Source organism: Scyliorhinus torazame, chromosome 10 (genome assembly GCF_047496885.1).
Source record: "Scyliorhinus torazame isolate Kashiwa2021f chromosome 10, sScyTor2.1, whole genome shotgun sequence".
In the NCBI taxonomy this organism is placed as follows: domain Eukaryota; kingdom Metazoa; phylum Chordata; class Chondrichthyes; order Carcharhiniformes; family Scyliorhinidae; genus Scyliorhinus; species Scyliorhinus torazame.
In genome coordinates this window covers 85,740,567-85,760,227 of record NC_092716.1, presented here as the reverse complement: position 1 = coordinate 85,760,227, position 19,661 = coordinate 85,740,567, and the positions used below count along the sequence as shown (strand labels likewise).

Sequence of the window (19,661 nt, the reverse complement as noted above, 5' to 3'; positions counted from 1 at the left end):
GGATTGCACACTATGAACCAGAAGCAAAAGGTTTGTGTGAAGATATCACCTCAAGTTATTCTGATGCTTCCAAACGCATTGTTACAAGGACATTTTCAGATTGTATTGCTTCTTTGCGAGGAGCTGACAAATATAGAATAGAAGTTCTATATCAACTCGATGACTGCTTGATATTCCAGTCACGCAAGAGGATTGACCCATATGAGCAGATTGCGAAAAGGTTCAAGTTCCTCTCAGAATTGGTGAACAATTCTGAAATTGATGAGGACAGTATTAAACTTATAATATCGTATTACAAAGATGATATTGACCACAAATTAGTTAGCGAGTGTTATAAGTTCAAAGAATATTTGCACCTTAGGAAATCCCAGTACACAGAAGGAAACACGCCATCTAAAATGCAATGCACAGAAGTTCTTCAGCTTATTTGTGAGCAACACCTAATTGAAGTGTTCCCCAATATTACTGCTGCGCTTAAGCTGTGCTTGACAATGCCTATCACGAGCTGCGAAGCAGAAAGGAATTTTCCAAAGCTATCCTTTATAAAAAACAAATTTTGGTCTACCATGACTGAAGAGCGCTTAAATTCTTTATGCAAATTGTCTCTAGGAAATGACATTGCAAGGAAGCTCTCATGTGACAAAACTGTACGTGAATATGTTGCTAGAAAAAACAGAAAAAAGGAGTATTTTGTAAAATGTGCTTCATGTAGTATGTATTCTCATAGGTGTCTAAAATAAAAGATTATATTGACTGTGGTCTTTTCTATGTTTTATTTCATCATTCTATGATGCATCATGCATGTATATAACATTTCCCTAATTTTCATCCCCCCATAACTCGAAAACTATAAAGCATAGGAAATGTTTGTTCACACCAGTGACTTTGACATGTGAGATAATCCAGTACAGCAATTTTCATCAAAATCTGAGATGTAGTGGTTACATTTTTTAAAAGGTTGTGGTGATCTGTTGTGGAACAACCCCATTGAAGAAGATAACAGTTGTTACCCAGACCTCGTTGCTGGTTGCGAAGGGGCCCCCATAACAGTTCAAGCTTCGGGGCCCCAAAAATGTAGGCCCGCCACCGAGGTCTGGGCACACAGGGGAGCTGCTGGCATGCTTGTCACATGGCACCACTGGTCCTTTAACACTACTTAAGAGGGCAGACAGGACTTTGGAGGGATAGTGCCTCCCTCAGTGAGTGAGAGTGCAGCACGCCCTCAGTTTTGACCTGGAGTGTCTACCTGGGTTGTGTGCTGTGGCCTCTGGAGTGTAGCTTACACTTGCAGCCTTCTGACCCGGAGGCAGAGAGCTACCTACCACTGAGTCCAGGATGCCACGTTGATATAAGCTAAATGATTGCTTTCGAAAGAAAGCTTGAGTGAGGTAAATACAAATCCCACCCCTCCTCCTTCAGTGCTGGCGTCACCGTGACACTGAAGTGCATCCAGTGGATATAAATCCAGGGCTCAAAACAGAAGCACTTCTCACCAAGCAGTGGTTGAACAAGAAATTTTCCTTTCATTTCTCACCAATACTTTTTGTTTTGGTAACTAAAGGTTATTTATTCACAGTGGATTTTAAATCGAATCTTAGCAAATGCATTTTATACTTATGAAAGAGAAATCATACCGTGCACCGTGTACCAATACTTGTGGCTAATAATTTGAATGTTTGCTCCAGCTGAACTTTCTTTCTTTGCCTCCTAGGTATCATGTTTAGAGCTGTGTTGTTGTGCTGGAGCCTGCAGATGGTTCAGGTCGTTTTCACCAGGACTGCAGAGAATGAGCTGGACTCGACCTTGATGCCGAATGGGGCTCCATACAGCGACCTTGCTCTGTTGAGTCGGGTCCAGACCCTCCTGCCTGCCTCAGGTGTGTGTGTTTGAACTATTTCTGTCTCACTCTGCGCTTGCCTGTGTTAGTCCCGGAGTCAGGCAAGTAAATACCCGCCGCTTCACCCACAATTGGCAGTCGAGTGGCACTTTCAGGAGCTTAGAACAAATTGGTCCACGATTCCACTGGAGTACAGAATCGACATAAAAAATGATTGTCCTAAACTAGAGGGAGTGAGTAATTTCTGAGTTTGTAAATCAAACGTCCTCATTACTTGAGTAGCTGGGCCGTTGCAAAATTCTGTTCTAAGTAGCAACATTTACATCAGATCTCTGAGCTTCCATTCTGATTTTTGCATTGAATCTATTATTTTGTATCATATTTACTTCAAATGTATCAACAAACAACTAACCTTTAGTTTAAGAGTGGGCGGACCTCTTCTGTTGCTCACAGGAGGATATTGTTTTTATAAAATAGTTTTGTCCCTCTTCCCTCCATCGACTATTCATTTCCAACTCCTTCTGCTTTTGTCAGGTTTCTTTTTGACTCTTGTCTCTGTCAGTTTTCTCCTGTTTCTCTCTCAGTTCCTGTATTGTGCTTTCCCCGCCTCTCCTCCTTGGTCGCCCCCACTCGATAGATATCCTGCTGGGAAGAGACGGTGTATAAAGCACAATTCTTTCAACTATCCCTCATTGTTTAAAATTGCAACATATCCCGTTCTGGTAGAGACAAAAATGCATGCTGATTTCGAAGAATCTTAATTTTTAGTCAGAATCAAATCAAAGTTAAGTGTTTCACTAACTGACCTTGCCGAATCAGCATCTTGCAAATTATTTTAACGTTGTGTGATTCTGTAATTCAGGTCCACTGTCCAGCCCTGCATTGGATGGAGCAGTGGGTTTAGTTCAGGAGGACCGTGTGTCAGAGAACATCATGCTGGAACCTCAGGTAGTTGCAATTTTCACACAGCAACAAAGCAAAGCAGGATGACTGTTGCTGTGTGATTAACGTAGTTCAATTTTTATTACAGATAAGTTTAGACTTTTAATAATAACTTTTCAAATGTTGTGCAGCCCGGCTTATTTGTATGAATGAATGAGATGTTGCGAAATTCTTCTGTTACATTGATTTGTCAGCCTAGGCTCAGTCAGCAGCACTCTCACCTGTGAGGCACAAGTGGACTCGATTCTCCGATTTTGAGGCTATGTTCCCACGCCGGTGTGGGAACAGTGGTATTTTACGACAGAAAAAGTGGAGTAAAACGGCGACCGATCCTCCGTTTGTCTGGGGGCTAGCATCAAGGCAGCGTAGAGCACCCAGCACTACCTGCTGATACGGGCCGGAGAATTGGCAGGTCTGTGGCTGCGCATGCGCACAGTGGTGGCCTTCAACGACATGTGCGACATGGCAGAGGGCGCTCGCGGACTCGGCCTGCGAAATAGTGCCCCCTCTTTGGCTGGCCCGTGCGCCCTGGACCACCCCCCAACAGTGCCCCCGGCCCCTGGCAAAGTCCTCCCCTGCTCGCGGATCATCCTCCCCGACTGTGGCAGTGCTGGACTGAATCCGCAGCTGCTACGCCAAGTTCCCGACGGATGAGACCACACACGACCTACGTTGTCGGGAACTTGGCCGGTCAGGGGCAGACCATCGGGGGGTGAGCCGAAGGCAATGTCCTGAGGCCACCGATATGGCACATGGCGCACTTTCTGAGTATGCTGCTTTGGAGGGGGCGGAGCATCGCGAAAGAGGCGCTGCGTCCGATTCGCTCATGAACGGGGTTTCTCCGGCTGATCGCCGAACGTGATTTTGGCGTCAGTGACCGGAGAATCCCGCCCATTCTGGGTTTGCATCCCAGCTCCGCACAGAGGGAGAGATGAGATTTTAGACTGCGGCTCCACCTGCGTGGATATACAATAAAAATCCCATTGCACTATTTGGAAGGAGAGCTGGGAAGTTATCCCAGAATTCATATCCTCTGGGGCAAAATTCTCCAGTATCGGCGCGATGTCCGCCGACCGGTGCCAAAAACGGTGCAAACCAGCCCGGCATCGCGCCGCCCCTTGAGCGGCCGAGATCTAACCTTGAGGGGCTAGGCCCGCGCAGGACTGATTTCCGCCCCGCCAGCTGGCGCTGAAATGACATTGCCGGGCGGCGCATGCGCGGGAGCGTTAGCGGCCGCTCACGGCATCCCTGCGCATGCGCAGTGGAGGGGGTCTCTTCTGCCTCTGCCATAGTGGAGACCGTTGCGAAGGCGGAAGGAAAAGTGTGCCCCCACGGCACAGGCCCGCCCGTGGATCGGTGGGCCCCGATCGCGGGCCAGGCCACCGTGGGGGCACACCCCGGGGCCAGATCGCCCCGCGCTCCCCCCAGGACCCCGGAGCCCGCCCGCACTGCCTCGTCCCGCCGGTAAGAGAGGAAGTTTAATCTCGCCCCAGAAAAGCAGATTATCTGGGCTCTGAAAAGAGTTATATGGGGCGGGATTCTCTGACCCCCCGCCACGTCGGAGAATCGCCGGGGGCTGGCGTGAATCCCGCCCCCGCCGGTTGCCGAATTCTACGGCACCGGATATTCGGCGGGGGTGGGAATCGCGCCGCGCCTGTTGGCGGGGCCCCCCCGGCGATTCTCCGGCCCGCGATGGGCCGAAGTCCCGCTGCTGGAATGCCTGTCCCGCCGGCGAGAATCAAACCACCTCTCTTACCGGCGGGACAAGGCAGCGCGGGCAGGCTCCGGGGTCCTGGGGGGGCGCGGGGCGATCTGGCCCCGGGGGGTGCCCCCACGGTAGCCTGGCCCGCGATCGGGGCCCACCGATCCGCGGGCGGGACTGTGCCCTGGGGGCACTCTTTTCCTTCCGCCTTCACCATGGTCTCCACTATGGCAGAGGCGGAAGAGACCCCCTCCACTGCGCATGTTCGGGGATGCCGTGAGCGGCCGCTGACGCTCCCGCGCATGCGCCGAACGGCAAAGTCATTTCCGTGCCAGCTGGCGGGACACCAATGGCCTTTCTCGCCAGCTGGCGTGGCGGAGATCAGTCCGGCGCGGGCTTATCCCCGCAAGTTGAGGGCTCGGCCCCTCAAGATGCGGAGAATTCCGCACCTTTGGGGCGGCGCAATGCCGGACTGATTCGCGCCGTTTTTGGTGCTGGTCGGCGGACATCGTGCCGATAGCGGAGAATCCCGCCCGAGATGTGCAGGAAAGAAAGACACCAGCCAGACCACCTCCTCGGAGATAGGGGGCGGGATTCTCCACTACCTCGCCGAAGTGCCCACGCCGTCGTGAACGCCGTCGAGGTCCACGGCGGCATGAAATGGCCCCTATCCCGACCGATTCAGGGCCCGATAATGGGCTAGGAGTGGGGCCGCGTCATTTACATGCGCCAGGCCTGGTCGCCACGTAAAGGCGGCGCCGCATACATGACGCGGCCGGCGCTGCATAACTGGCGTCACCCGCGCATGTGTGGTTGCCGTCCTCTCCAAGTCCGCCACGCAAGAAGATGTCAGACGGATCTTGCGGTGCTGCGGATGAAAGGAGGTCCTCCTTCAGAGAGGACGGCCCGACGATCTGTGGGCACCGATCGTGGGCGACACCCCATGTGAGGCCCCTCCCGGTGCAGTATACCCCTCCCCTCCCCGCAGGCAGTCCCCCCAGCGTTCCCGCGCTGTTCCTGCCGGCAGCGACCAGGTGTGGACGGCGCCGGGGGGAACCCGCCGTTTTGGGCTGGCCGCTCGGCCCATCCGGGCCTGAGAATAGCAGGGGTGCCGGAGAATCGCCATTTTGGGTGTCTCGGGCGATTCTGCGGCCTGCGCCGCGCGGAACTCGACGGGGCCGTTCTCGCCACTTGGGAGAATCGCGGGAGGGCGTCGGACCGGCGTCGCGGGAAAATATGGCGACCCAGGCGATTCTCCCAACCGGCGCGGGAGTGGAAAATCGCGCCCAGGATTCCCCAATTTCCAGACGGACCCACAGCCCCTCCCCTCCTACTTACCAGCAGAACATTCCCGCCCCCCCCCACTCTCACGCATCAGTCCCCACCCCCATCGCTGGTACCAAGCCCCCCCTCCCGCCAAGTGACCGACACCGCAAAGGCCCCTTCTTTAAGGTCTTCCCCTCCATGTTCCACTTCATGCCTCTCAATCCCCCTCCTTTCCGGGCCATGACCCCTCTCAGGTCCCGCCCCCTTGGCAATGACCCTTGGTACCCTGGCAGTGCCTCTTGGAACCCTGGCAGTTGCAACCTGGCCTTGCCACATTGACACTGCTAAGGTGCTAGGGGGCAGTGTGGCTGCCCTGTCGCGGGGGCACCAATGGCCCCCGTGCCGCCCTCCCCTGGGGATAGTCATCACGTCCGGTCTCTGTTGATGGAGAACAGTAATGATTTCATCCGGCCTCGTGCTGCGGGGGTAGTGAATCCCAGGAGCCTGGAGACTCCGGCTAAAACACCAAAATGCATATTTAAATTAGTTTCAACAGTCATTTCAATATGTGTCCGGTGCCATGGGCTGGGCACAACACGGAGGAGGTTCACCCCAGTTAACTCTGCTTCTCCCTCCACAGATGCTGCTGGGCCTTCCCAGCATTTCCTGATTTTATTTCTGATTTCTAGTATCTGCAGTATTTTGCTTTTAATTTCTGGATCACTGTTGCTTTGCTGTTTACTGTCTGAAAAATGGCTGCTGCGGTTTCTACATTACAGCAACAACTAAACTTCAAAAGAGCATAATTGGCTGCTAAATGCTTTGCGACATTAGGTGATCGTTAGAAGCACTGGATGGGAGTTTTACTATTTTGTTCATTTTGTGAGGGCAGCACGGTAGCATTGTGGATAGCACAATTGCTTCACAGCTCCAGAGTCCCAGGTTCGATTCCGGCTTGGGTCACTGTCTGTGCGGAGTCTGCACATCCTCCCCGTGTGTGCGTGGGTTTCCTCTAGGTGCTCCGGTTTCCTCCCACAGTCCAAAGATGTGCAGGTTAGGTGGATTGGCCATGATAAATTGCCCTTAGTGTCCAAAATTGCCCTTAGTGTTGGGTGGGGTTACTGGGTTATGGGAATAGGGTGGAGGTGTGGACCTTGGGTAGGGCGCTCTTTCCAAGAGCCGGTGCAGACTCGATGGGCCGAATGGCCTCCTTCTGCACTGTAAATTCTATGAAATCTATGAAACACGAATACAATAAAATTGTATTTCTTGAATATAAAAAATGATTTATCTCTAAACTTGTGCCACTTGGTGAAAAAACTGCGCAGTTTTCAAGCTGAAAGCTGAACATTTTCAGACTCTCTCACCTCATATTAGTAATGGTGCAGTTGATTTGAATGGTGTGTGTCTGATAAATGTGAGAATAATCTTTCTGAAGGATCAAGCTGAGACATTCTGTATAATTGTTAACTTTTAAAATCAAACTTATAAATGGCAATCCAAAGAGATTGAACAGGGTCAGCATTGAAAAGGAACAGTCAGCGGGATTCTCCGACCCCCCCGCCGGGTCGGAGATTCCCCGGGGGTCGGCGCGAATCCCGCCCCGACGCCGGCTGCTGTATTCTCCGGCGCCATTTTTCGGGTGGGAGCGGGATTCACGCCACGCCGTTTGGGGGACGTTGGCAGAGGACCCCCTCCCGGTAAGTCTCCTGGGGCGGTCCTCGGGGGACACGGGAGGATCCGACCCCGGGGTGGGGGGGGGGGGGGGGTGGAGCCCACAGTGGCCTGGCCTGCGATCGGGGCCCACCGATCTGCGGGCGGGCCTGTGCCGTGCGGGCACTCCTTCCTTCCGTGCCGGCCCCTGTAGGGCTCCGCCATGGCCGGCGCGGAGAAGAGAACCCCCCCAGCACATGCGCCCAAACACGCCGGCGGTTCCGCACATGCGCGAGATCACGCCGTCCCTTTGGCGGCGGCTGCAATTCCGCACTTTCGGGGGCTGCTGACGCCGGAGAGGTTCCCGCCAGTTTCCCCGCCGGTATGGGGACTTAGTCCCCGGAAAGGAGAATCCCGCCCAGTGTCTCTAGGCGAATATTTTAGCAAAGGGCCTGGAGTGCTGTGATTCACGTGGTAACCAACATGCGAGATAAGTGTAAATTGAATGTGCTGCAGTCAAATATTCAGGAGCTGGATGTTTTTAAATAAATAGTGCAGGATTTATAAAGGAGCCCAAGGAGGTAGTACAAGGAATAAGGGCGACAAGGAGCACACACTTCAAATTTCGATTTTCCTAATCAGTGATAGATTACAACGGTAGGGCAAATTAATTTGTGAAACATGGGCTTCACGGGCAAGGCTTGTGTTTTATTGCTGACCCCTCATTGTCCCTGAAAAGGTGGTGATGAGCCTTCTTCTTGAACCACACCATTCCGTGTGGTGAAGGCGAACCCTCAGGCCTGTTAGGGAAGCAGCTCCAGGTTTTTCACCCGGTGATGATGAAGGAATGGTGTTACACGTCCAAATTGAGACGGTGTGTGGAGGCAGCAGGCTTTTAGGTGTTGGAGGCTGCAGTCTTTTTAATACAGTACAGGATAAGAGATTAATCCATAAGGTAGGTAAGCATAAAATAAAACGGGTGGCATTTATTTAATCCAAAAACAAAATACTGTAGATGTCAGAAATCTGGGGCGAAATTCTCCGGTATCGGCGCGATGTCCGCCGACTGGCGCCCAAAACGGTGCAAATCAGTCGGGCATCGCGTCGCCCCAAAGGTGCGGAATGTTCCGCATCTTGGGGGGCCGAGCCCCAACCTTACGGGGCAAGGCCCGCGCCGGACTAATTTCCGCCCCGCCAGCTGGCGGAAAAGGCCTTTGTTGCCCCGCCAGCTGGCACGGAAATGACATCTCCGGGCGGCGCATGCGCGGGAGCGTTAGCGGCCGCTGACAGCATTCCCGCGCATGCGCAGTGGAGGGAGTCTCTTCCGCCTCCGCCATGGTGGAGACCGTGGCGAAGGCGGAAGGAAAAGAATGCCCCCACGGCACAGGCCCGCCCGCGGATCGGTGGGCCCCGATCGCGGGCCAGGCCACCGTGGGGGGCACCCCCCGGGAGCCCGCCCGCGCTGCCTTGTCCCGCCGGTAAGGTAGGTGGTTTAATCTACGCCGGCGGGACAGGCATTTTAGCAGCGGGATTTGGCCCATCTGGGCCGGAGAATCGCAGGGGGGGCCCGCCAACCGGCACGACGCGATTCCCGCCCCCGCCGAATATCCGGTGCCAGAGAATTCGACAACCAGCGGGGGCGGGATTCACGCCAGCCCCCGGCGATTCTCCGACCCGGCGGGGGGTCGGAGAATCTCGCCCCTGATATGAGGAAGGGTCCTCATCACACCAAAACATTAATTCTGTTTCTCTCCACAGATGCTGCCTGACCTGCATTTTCTGATATTTATTTAGTCACTGGGAAAAAAACTCCCTGGCCCCAAAATAACATTTGAGAGAATGGATATTATTTTAAAAATCCCAGCATTCAATGTATTTTTTCCCCAACTTTGTATTAAAAATCCTTAAAGGTATAGGCAGGGAGCCAGTTGACTAGTTGGCTCAAGTGTAGTGCAAAACAGCAGCAACAGAGTGAGTTCAATTTCCCACACTGGCTGAGGTAATTCTTTGGGCCCCTCTCCTGGCCTTGCCCCATTGTGATATCATGGTATAAATGATGATTATCAGCCCTCAAACAATGAGGACATTAAATGAAGAGAGCCAGAGAAAGGCAAAAAGAAAAAAGAGCAAGGTGAATTCTGGGATAAGCAGTTGCAGTGCGAGCATTCAGAAGCAGGGAATTGTGTGAACTGAACAAATATTTTAAAGAAAAGCAATAGAGAGAGATAAATGTTTGGAAGAGCAGCCCTGGGAGTCTATCACGGCTGATTAACATCACTCATTTAAGTGGAGAGAGAGCGGGTAAATGGAGTTGAAATCAGCCATGATTGAATGGTGGAATGGACTCGGTGGGCCGAATGGCCTTACTTCCTCCCCTATGTCTTATGGTCTTATGGGTTCAGGTAGGCATTTGATGAGAATTTAGAGATATAAGTAGTGAACTGTGTGTTTTATTAATTGCTGATGAGATGCAACAAAATGATCTTGTCAGATCCTGTACATTTCTGTGTGTCTGCATATTGTTTGTGCTTGACTATTAAATGCAATTGTTCATTAACTGCTGCAATCTGAAGAAATGGTGTGCTTTCCTGATCTTTAAATTTACCTTGCAGGTAATATCCAATGCTCTGGAGGTAGACAGATCAGAGCGTTCGCCCAGGAGATGTGTCCGACACTTGGAATCCTGTTTTGGTCATACTCTGCCTTGCTGTGACCCATGTGCCATTTGCTATTGCAGGTTTTTTAATGCCATTTGTTACTGCAGGAAAATTGGCAACAGCTGTCACCAGGGCAAGAGTTAATTTTGCACTCATGTTGTCTGCTCGAATATGTTTCTGTAGAGAGCATATGCACAAATGTATGTTATTTGTTTTTTGTATCTTGCTTGTAATGTAAGAGTTAAAATAAACTTACCACATATATTTCAGGAAAAAAAAGACTTGTTTTTGGCCGTACCATGAATGTTTTCTTTATTTGAGACATGTAGACATTGTAGGACTTTGTAACTATTTGGGGGAAATTTTAAAACTACACTTTTTAAATGTGTCTCAGAAAAGGTAACAAAAATATTTCTATAAGACATCAACCTCAGGCTTAATTACAACGCAGGATACCAGTACAGGGATGTTCGCAGGATACCAGTACAGGGATACTCTCAGGATACCAGTACAGGGATGTTCGCAGGATACCAGTACAGGGATGTTCGCAGGATACCAGTACTGGGATGCTCACAGGATACCAGTAGACTGATGCTCGCAGGATACCAGTACACTGATGCTCGCAGGATACCAGTACAGGGGTGCTCGCAGGATACCAGTACAGGGATACTCGCAGGATACCAGTACAGGGATGTTCGCAGGATACAAGTACAGGATGTTCCTGGATACCAGTACAGGGATGCTCACAGGATACCAGTACAGGGGTGCTCGCAGGATACCAGTACAGGGATGCTCACAGGATACCAGTACAGGGATGTTCGCAAGTTACCAGTACAGGGATACTCGCAGGATACCAGTACAGGGATGCTCGCAGGAAACCAGTACAGGGATGCTCACAGGATACCAGTACAGGGATGTTCGCAAGTTACCAGTACAGGGATGCTCACAGGATATCAGTACAGGGATGCTCGCAGGATCCCAGTACAGGGATACTCACAGGATACCAGTACAGGGATGCTCGCAGGATACCAGTACAGGGATGCTCACAGGATACCAGTACAGGGATGTTCGCAGGATACCAGTACAGGGATGCTCACAGGATACCAGTACAGGGATACTCGCATGATACCAGTACAGGGATGCTCGCAGGATACCAGTACAGGGATGACCACAGGATACCAGTACAGGGATGCTCACAGGATACCAGTACAGGGATGCTCACAGGATACCAGTACAGGGATACTCGCAGGATATCAGTACAGGGCTGCTCGCAGGATACCAGTACAGGGATGCTCACAGGATACCAGTACAGGGATGCTCACAGGATACCAGTACAGGGATGTTCGCAGGATACCAGTACAGGGATGCTCACAGGATACAAGTACAGGGATACTCGCAGGATACCAGTAGAGGGATGCTCGCAGGATACCAATACAGGGATGCTCGCAGGATACCAGTACAGGGATGTTCGCAGGATACCAGTACAGGGATGCTCGCAGGATACCAGTACAGGGATGTTCGCAGGATACCAGTACAGGATGTTCGCAGGATACCAGTACAGGGATACTCACAGGATACCAGTACAGGGATGTTCGCAGGATACCAGTACAGGGATGTTCGCAGGATACCAGTACAGGGATACTCGCAGGATACCAGTACAGGGATGATCGCAGGATACCAGTACAGGGATGCTCGCAGGATACCAGTACAGGGATGCTCGCAGGATACAAGTACAAGGATACTCGCAGGATACCAGTACAGGGATACTCGCAGGATACCAGTACAGGATGTTCGCAGGATACCAGTACAGGGATGTTCGCAGGATACCAGTACAGGGATGTTCGCAGGATACCAGTACAGGGATGCTCGCAGGATACCGGTACAGGGATATTCGCAGGATACCAGTACAGGGATGCTCACAGGACACCAGTACAGGGATACTCGCAGGATACCAGTACAGGGATACTCGCAGGATACCAGTACAGAGATGGTCTCAGGATACCGGTACAGGGATACTCGCAGGATACCAGTACAGGGATGTTCGCAGGATACCAGTACAGGGATGTTCGCAGGATACCAGTACAGGGATGCTCGCAAGATACCAGTACAGGCATGCTCGCAGGATACCAGTACATGGATGCTCGCAGGATACCAATACAGGGATGCTCGCAGGATACCAGTACAGGGATGTTCGCAGGATACCAGTACAGGGATGCTCGCAGGATACCAGTACAGGGATGTTCGCAGGATACCAGTACAGGATGTTCGCAGGATACCAGTACAGGGATACTCACAGGATACCAGTACAGGGATGTTCGCAGGATACCAGTACAGGGATGTTCGCAGGATACCAGTACAGGGATACTCGCAGGATACCAGTACAGGGATGATCGCAGGATACCAGTACAGGGATGCTCGCAGGATACCAGTACAGGGATGCTCGCAGGATACAAGTACAAGGATACTCGCAGGATACCAGTACAGGGATACTCGCAGGATACCAGTACAGGATGTTCGCAGGATACCAGTACAGGGATGTTCGCAGGATACCAGTACAGGGATGTTCGCAGGATACCAGTACAGGGATGCTCGCAGGATACCGGTACAGGGATATTCGCAGGATACCAGTACAGGGATGCTCACAGGACACCAGTACAGGGATACTCGCAGGATACCAGTACAGGGATACTCGCAGGATACCAGTACAGAGATGGTCTCAGGATACCGGTACAGGGATACTCGCAGGATACCAGTACAGGGATGTTCGCAGGATACCAGTACAGGGATGTTCGCAGGATACCAGTACAGGGATGCTCGCAAGATACCAGTACAGGCATGCTCGCAGGATACCAGTACATGGATGCTCACAGGAAACCAATACAGGGATGCTCACAGGTTACCATTACAGGGATGCTCGCAGGATACCAGTACAGGGATACTCGCAGGATACCAGTACAGGGATGCTCACAGGATACAAGTACAGGGATGTTCGCAGGATACCAGTAAAGGGTTACTCGCAGGATACCAGTACAGGGATACTCGCAGGATACCAGTACAGGGATGCTCACAGGATACCAGTACAGGGATGCTCGCAGGATACCAGTACAGGGATACTCGCAGGATACCAGTACAGGGATGCTCACAGGATACGAGTACAGGGATGTTCGCAGGATACAAGTACAGGGTTACTCGCAGGATACCAGTACAGGGATGCTCGCAGGATACCAGTACAGGGGTGCTCACAGGATACCAGTACAGGGATACTCGCAGGATACCAGTACAGGGATGTTTGCAGGATACCAGTACAGGGATACTCACAGGATACCAGTACAGGAATGCTCACAGGATACCAGTACAGGGATGTTCGCAGGATACTAGTACAGGGATGCTCGCAGGATACAAGTACAGGGATGTTCGCAGGATACCAGTACAGGGATGTTCGCAGGATACCAGTACAGGGATGCTCGCAGGATACCAGTACAGGCATGCTCGCAGGATACCAGTACAGGGATGCTCGCAGGATACCAGTACAGGGATGCTCGCAGGATACCAGTACAGGGATGCTCGCAGGATACCAGTACAGGCATGCTCGCAGGATACCAGTACAGGGATACTCACAGGATACCAGTACAGGGATGCTCGCAGGACACCAGTACAGGGATGCTCCCAGGATACAAGTTCAGGGATGTTCGCAGGATACAAGTACAGGGATGTTCGCAGGATACCAGTAAAGGGTTACTCGCAGGATACCAGTACAGGGATACTCGCAGGATACCAGTACAGGGATGCTCACAGGATGCCAGTACAGGGATGCTCGCAGGATACAAGTACAGGGATGTTCGCAGGATACCAGTACAGGGATGCTCACAGGATACAAGTACAGGGATGTTCGCAGGATACAAGTACAGGGATGTTCGCAGGATACCAGTACAGGGATACTCTCAGGATACCAGTACAGGGATACTCGCAGGATACCAGTACAGGGAGGTTCGCATGATACCAGTACAGGGGTGCTCACAGGATACCAGTACAGGGATACTCGCAGGATACCAGTACAGGGATACTCGCAGGATACCAGTACAGGGAGGTTCGCATGATACCAGTACAGGGGTGCTCACAGGATACCAGTACAGGGATACTCGCAGGATACCAGTACAGGGAGGTTCGCATGATACCAGTACAGGGGTGCTCACAGGATACCAGTACAGGGATGCTCGCAGGATACAAGTACAGGGATGTTCGCAGGATACCAGTACAGGGATACTCTCAGGATACCAGTACAGGGATACTCACAGGATACCAGTACAGGGATACTCACAGGATACAAGTACAGGGATGTTCGCAGGATACAAGTACAGGGATGTTCGCAGGATACCAGTACAGGGATACTCTCAGGATACCAGTACAGGGATACTCGCAGGATACCAGTACAGGGATGCTCGCAGGATATAAGTACAGGATGTTCGCAGGATACCAGTACAGGATTGCTCGCAGGATACCAGTACAGGGATGCTCGCAGGATACCAGTACAGGAATATTCGCAGGATACCAGTACAGGGATGCTCGCAGGATACAAGTACAGGGATACTCTCAGGATACCAGTACAGGGATATTCGCAGGATACCAGTACAGGGATGCTCGCAGGATACAAGTACAGGGATACTCTCAGGATACCAGTACAGGGATGCTCGCAGGATACCAGTACAGGGATATTCGCAGGATACCAGTACAGGATGTTCGCAGGATACCGGTACAGGGATACTCGCAGGATACCAGTACAGGGATATTCGCAGGATACCAGTACAGGGATATTCGCAGGATACCAGTACAGGGATGCTCACAGGATACCAGTACAGGGATTTTCGCAAGTTACCAGTACAGGGATGCTCGCAGGATACCAGTACAGGGATGCTCGCAGGATAGCAGTACAGGGATGTTCACAGGATACCAGTCCAGGGATGCTCGCAGGATACCAGTACAGGATGTTTGCAGAATACCAGTACAGGGATACTCTCAGGATACCAGTACAGGGATGTTCGCAAGTTACCAGTACAGGGATGCTCGCAGGATACCAGTACAGGGATGCTCGCAGGATACCAGTACAGGGATGCTCACAGAATACCCGTACAGGGATGTTCGCAAGTTACCAGTACAGGGATGTTCGCAAGTTACCAGTATAGGGATGCTCGCAGGATCAGTACAGGGATGCTCGCAGGATACCAGTACAGGGATTCTCGCAGGATACCAGTACAGGGATGCTCGCAGGATACCAGTACAGGGATGCTCGCAGGATACCAGTACAGGGATACTCGCAGGATTCCAGTACAGGGATACTCACAGGATACCAGTACAGGGATAATCGCAGGATACCAGGACAGGGGTGCTCGCAGGATACCAGTACAGGGATACTCGCAGGATACCAGTACAGGGATGCTCGCAGGATACCAGTGCAGGGATACTCACAGGATACCAGTACAGGGATACTCACAGGATACCAGTACAGGGATACTCGCAGGATACCAGTACAGGGATACTCACAGGATACCAGTACAGGGATAATCGCAGGATACCAGGACAGGGGTGCTCGCAGGATACCAGTACACGGATAATCGCAGGATACCAGTACAGGGGTTCTCGCAGGATGCCAGTACAGGGATACTCGCTGGATACCAGTACACGGATACTCGCAGGATACCAGTACAGGAATACTCGCAGGATACCAGTACAGGATATTCGCAGGATACCAGTACAGGGATGCTCGCAGGATACCAGTACAGGATGTTCGCAGGATCCCAGTACAGGGATACTCGCAGGATACCAGTACAGGATGTTCGCAGGATACCAGTACAGGGATGCTCGCAGGATACCAGTACACGGATACTCGCAGGATACCAGTACAGGGATACTCGCAGGATACCAGTACAGGATATTCGCAGGATACCAGTACAGGGATGCTCGCAGGATACCAGTACAGGATGTTCGCAGGATACCAGTACAGGGATACTCGCAGGATACCAGTACAGGGATGCTCGCAGGATACCAGTACAGGATGTTCGCAGGATGCCAGTACAGGGATACTCTCAGGATACCAGTACAGGGATACTCGCAGGATACCAGTACAGGGATGCTCGCAGGATATAAGTACAGGATGTTCGCAGGATACCAGTACAGGGATGCTCGCAGGATACCAGTACAGGGATGCTCGCAGGATACCAGTACAGGAATATTCGCAGGATACCAGTACAGGGATACTCGCAGGATACAAGTACAGGGATACTCTCAGGATACCAGTACAGGGGTATTCGCAGGATACCAGTACAGGGATGCTCGCAGGATACAAGTACAGGGATACTCTCAGGATACCAGTACAGGGATGCTCGCAGGATACCAGTACAGGGATATTCGCAGGATACCAGTACAGGGATATTCGCAGGATACCAGTACAGGATGTTCGCAGGATACCGGTACAGGGATACTCGCAGGATACCAGTACAGGGATATTCGCAGGATACCAGTACAGGGATATTCGCAGGATACCAGTACAGGATGTTCGCAGGATACCGGTACAGGGATACTCGCAGGATACCAGTACAGGGATATTCGCAGGATACCAGTACAGGGATATTCGCAGGATACCAGTACAGGATGTTCGCAGGATACCGGTACAGGGATACTCGCAGGATACCAGTACAGGGATGCTCGCAGGGTACAAGTACAGGGATACTCTCAGGATACCAGTACACGGATGCTCGCAGGCTACCAGTACAGCGATACTGAAATGAAATGAAAATCGCTTATTGTCACAAGTAGGCTTCAAATGAAGTCACTGTGAAAAGCCCCTAGTCGCCACATTCCGGCGCCTGTTCAGGGAGGCTGGTACGGGAATTGAACCGTGCTGCTGGCCTGCCTTAGTCTGCGTTCAAGGCCAGCGATTTAGCCCTGTGGTGAACCAGTCCCTTGAAGTGGGGTTGTCAGGGTTGGTTTGGCGATTCAGTGAGGAGGTTGGCGGGGTCAGTGCCGTAGCTACCCAGAGTTGGAAGTTATTTAAAGTTTTATGACTTTTCCTGGGTAACTTCTGCTGAGAGAGTCGGAACCATCCAAAATCTCTGATCAGATGGTTCCAGTGCAGGGTAGTTGCTTGTTGAAAGTTTTAACTTCTGAGCAATTCTAATGCAGTCCTTGTGGGGGGTTCTGGGAGATCCCCCAGCATATATTCTGGGGTATCTCTGGTGTACAATTCTCCAGAGATTGGAAGATCTGGCCAATTTATAATAATCTTTATTCGTGTCACAAGTAGACTTACATTAACACTGCAATGAAGTTACTGTGAAAAGCCCCTAGTTGCCACAATCCAGCGCCTCGGGAACACAGAGGGAGAATTCAGAATGCCCAATTCACCTAACAGCACGTCTTTCGGGACTTGTGGGAGGAAACTGGAGCACCCGGAGGAAACCTACCCAGACATGGGGAGAACGTGCAGACTCCGCACAGACAGTGACCCAAGGCGGGAATCGAACCTTTCTTAAAGAAAGTCCAGAGCGAAACGCCCGGGTTTTGACGCTGGCATGGGGACATAGCCCCATTCTTGGCGAATCCAACCCCTAGTCTCCAGATTTGAGAATGTTGCCCTTTAAGTCTGAATGAATTATGATTTACATCACCCTTCAGGACCAGTTAAAAAAGACAAGGTTAAAATGCATTTCAGATAAATCCATTTGTTTTATTTTTCATTTCATGTTTCTGTTTTTCGATCAGTTAGCAGCAATGGTCTCATCAATCCAACCTCGGAGTTCAGTCACACGGGCGTAGACCCCGGGCCTGGAGGTGGAGCAGGAGCCACTGCCCCAAGAAACAATGCCAACCAGATTCCAGGCATTGTTCTTCTGACAGACAAGAGGGCCACCAGAGTCACCCTGTAAAACGGAGGGAAAAATACCCCAGAGTTTTAATTTCCACTTTGTTACAACTGAAGAAAGTTTCAAATGCCTTGAGGCAGGTTCATACCATGCACGAGGACGCGCCGGAGGCACCAGCACAGATCATGATGTCGGTGATCTTGTTACCCCAGTACTGCTTACATTCAGCATTGGTAAGAAGAGGGAGGGCTGCTTGTTGAAGGTTGTTAGGACGCTGAGGAGCTGAAAACAAATAATGTGATGTCTGAATCAATTTTGTGCCAAGAAAATTGCACCTTGCTTTAAGCCTTAATTTTTCTCTTTGCATTGTGACCATTAAAGTTGTTTTCAGACAATTGTCAACAGAATCTTTTGTCATTTATTTCTGGGTTCTGTTAGCAGCAATATTTACTCATTTTCACAGTTGGCCTCTTGAGTGTTACTTCCTCATTAAAAGCCAATCTGGTTAAGTGTCTTGTGATACTAGAAGATTAGTCCTAAAAACAGAAGAGGCAGCAAAAATCCCGAAGAACTTGTCAGCGCTTTCCACCAACCTGGAAAAATGTAGCCCTCCCAGCGTCCTACACTCATATAGATTCGTTCTAACAACTTTTCCACAAATTACTATTTGAAAACACAGCTATTCAATAGGAGCAAGTGAAAGATGACCTTTGGTCACCATAGTCTTTAATTTAGTGGTAGAAATGACGTTGGGGAGTCAGAAGCTGGAAGATTTAAATCCTCCTCTGGAGTCTCACAGCGAGTGGAGACTTGCAGTGTGGAATATTGGTGATGGGTGGGTGCAGGTTAACCCATCGCTGTGGAATGGCTTGTCTGAGCCTGTGAAGCCATTTTGTTGTTTAGGAATAACCACCCCATCAGCGGGTACAGCAAAGATTGCAGCCACGGAAAATGCCCATGTCTTGGCTTACCAAACTGTCAGTCGGCCTAATTGTGACACTAATAAAGATTATTAATATTATCTCTCCACCACTTTGTACTATTCCTCAAGGGAAGAGGTTGAAGATACCATCCCAACGGCAATAGCAGAGGAAGACCGAACTGTGTCACATTAGAACAAGTTTTGAACTGACGTACGGTATGCACGGGTCCTTCCCCATCCTGTCGTGACGCACATCATGCCAGCGGAGTAGTTATCAGCTGTGGCAGCAAGACAAACAGGGGTGACTTGTCTACTGAATTGAACAGGGGATGCAAGCTTCACCACAGAAACATCATAGTTAATGGTGAAAGAGCTCCACTTGGGATGTGTAATGACCTGTAATAGAAAGAGCAGGAATAGCGGCTGTACTAATTTCTCTTGTATGTTTGTAAAGGTACGCAGTTAATTCAGACAAATAGCTGCAGACTTTGCTGGATTTCAGAGGGGAAATCCTTGCGCAAACAAATGCAGCAGTACATTCCTGTGGTCATTAATAATACAAATTAAAACACATCACTGGAAAAAAGAGTGACTCGTCAGCAAGGTAATGGAAAACAGGTGAACAAAATAAAAACTATAATACTAAATAAATACGTACGTTGGCTCACTGTAAGCTATTGTATGAAACACATTTCAAATTTCTTTTTTTCTGAATTTGATATCCTTTGTAGAGTTTTCAGCCAATTAATAGAATTCTTATCATATTCCCGGTAAATTGAAATTAAAATATCTATTGAGAACAACAAGTAAGTTTATAATATTTAGC

The 19,661-nt window shown here is 50.6% G+C and overlaps 2 protein-coding genes across 2 annotated transcripts; one reads left to right on the top strand and one right to left on the bottom strand.

Annotated features, from left to right (window-relative positions):
- The first annotated feature begins 1,450 nt into the window (after nucleotides 1-1,450).
- Nucleotides 1,451-10,321, top strand: LOC140384838 (agouti-related protein-like). Its single transcript, XM_072466797.1, has 4 exons — nucleotides 1,451-1,551; nucleotides 1,712-1,876; nucleotides 2,700-2,785; nucleotides 10,013-10,321. The coding sequence occupies exons 2-4, from the start codon at nucleotides 1,717-1,719 to the stop codon at nucleotides 10,199-10,201; spliced, it is 435 nt and encodes a 144-aa protein (XP_072322898.1). The 5' UTR covers nucleotides 1,451-1,551; nucleotides 1,712-1,716; the 3' UTR covers nucleotides 10,202-10,321.
- Nucleotides 10,322-17,756: 7,435 nt separating this feature from the next.
- LOC140430229 (chymotrypsin A-like) lies at nucleotides 17,757-19,291 on the bottom strand (the record flags this gene model as incomplete). The annotated part of the gene is made up of 3 exons (XM_072517659.1): nucleotides 17,757-17,970; nucleotides 18,062-18,195; nucleotides 19,051-19,291. Coding segments are annotated over 3 exons (537 nt in total), but the record flags the coding sequence as incomplete, so codon positions are not given.
- Nucleotides 19,292-19,661: the final 370 nt, after the last annotated feature.

What these genes read in the sequence shown, in the direction of transcription:
- LOC140384838 (XM_072466797.1), top strand. Translation starts at nt 1,717, where the DNA reads ATGTTTAGAGCTGTGTTGTTGTGCTGGAGCCTGCAGATGGTTCAGGTC. An exon ending in GACCCTCCTGCCTGCCTCAG is followed by an intron (nt 1,877 to 2,699) that starts GTGTGTGTGTTT and finishes TCTGTAATTCAG; the next exon opens with GTCCACTGTCCAGCCCTGCA. An exon ending in ACATCATGCTGGAACCTCAG is followed by an intron (nt 2,786 to 10,012) that starts GTAGTTGCAATT and finishes TTTACCTTGCAG; the next exon opens with GTAATATCCAATGCTCTGGA.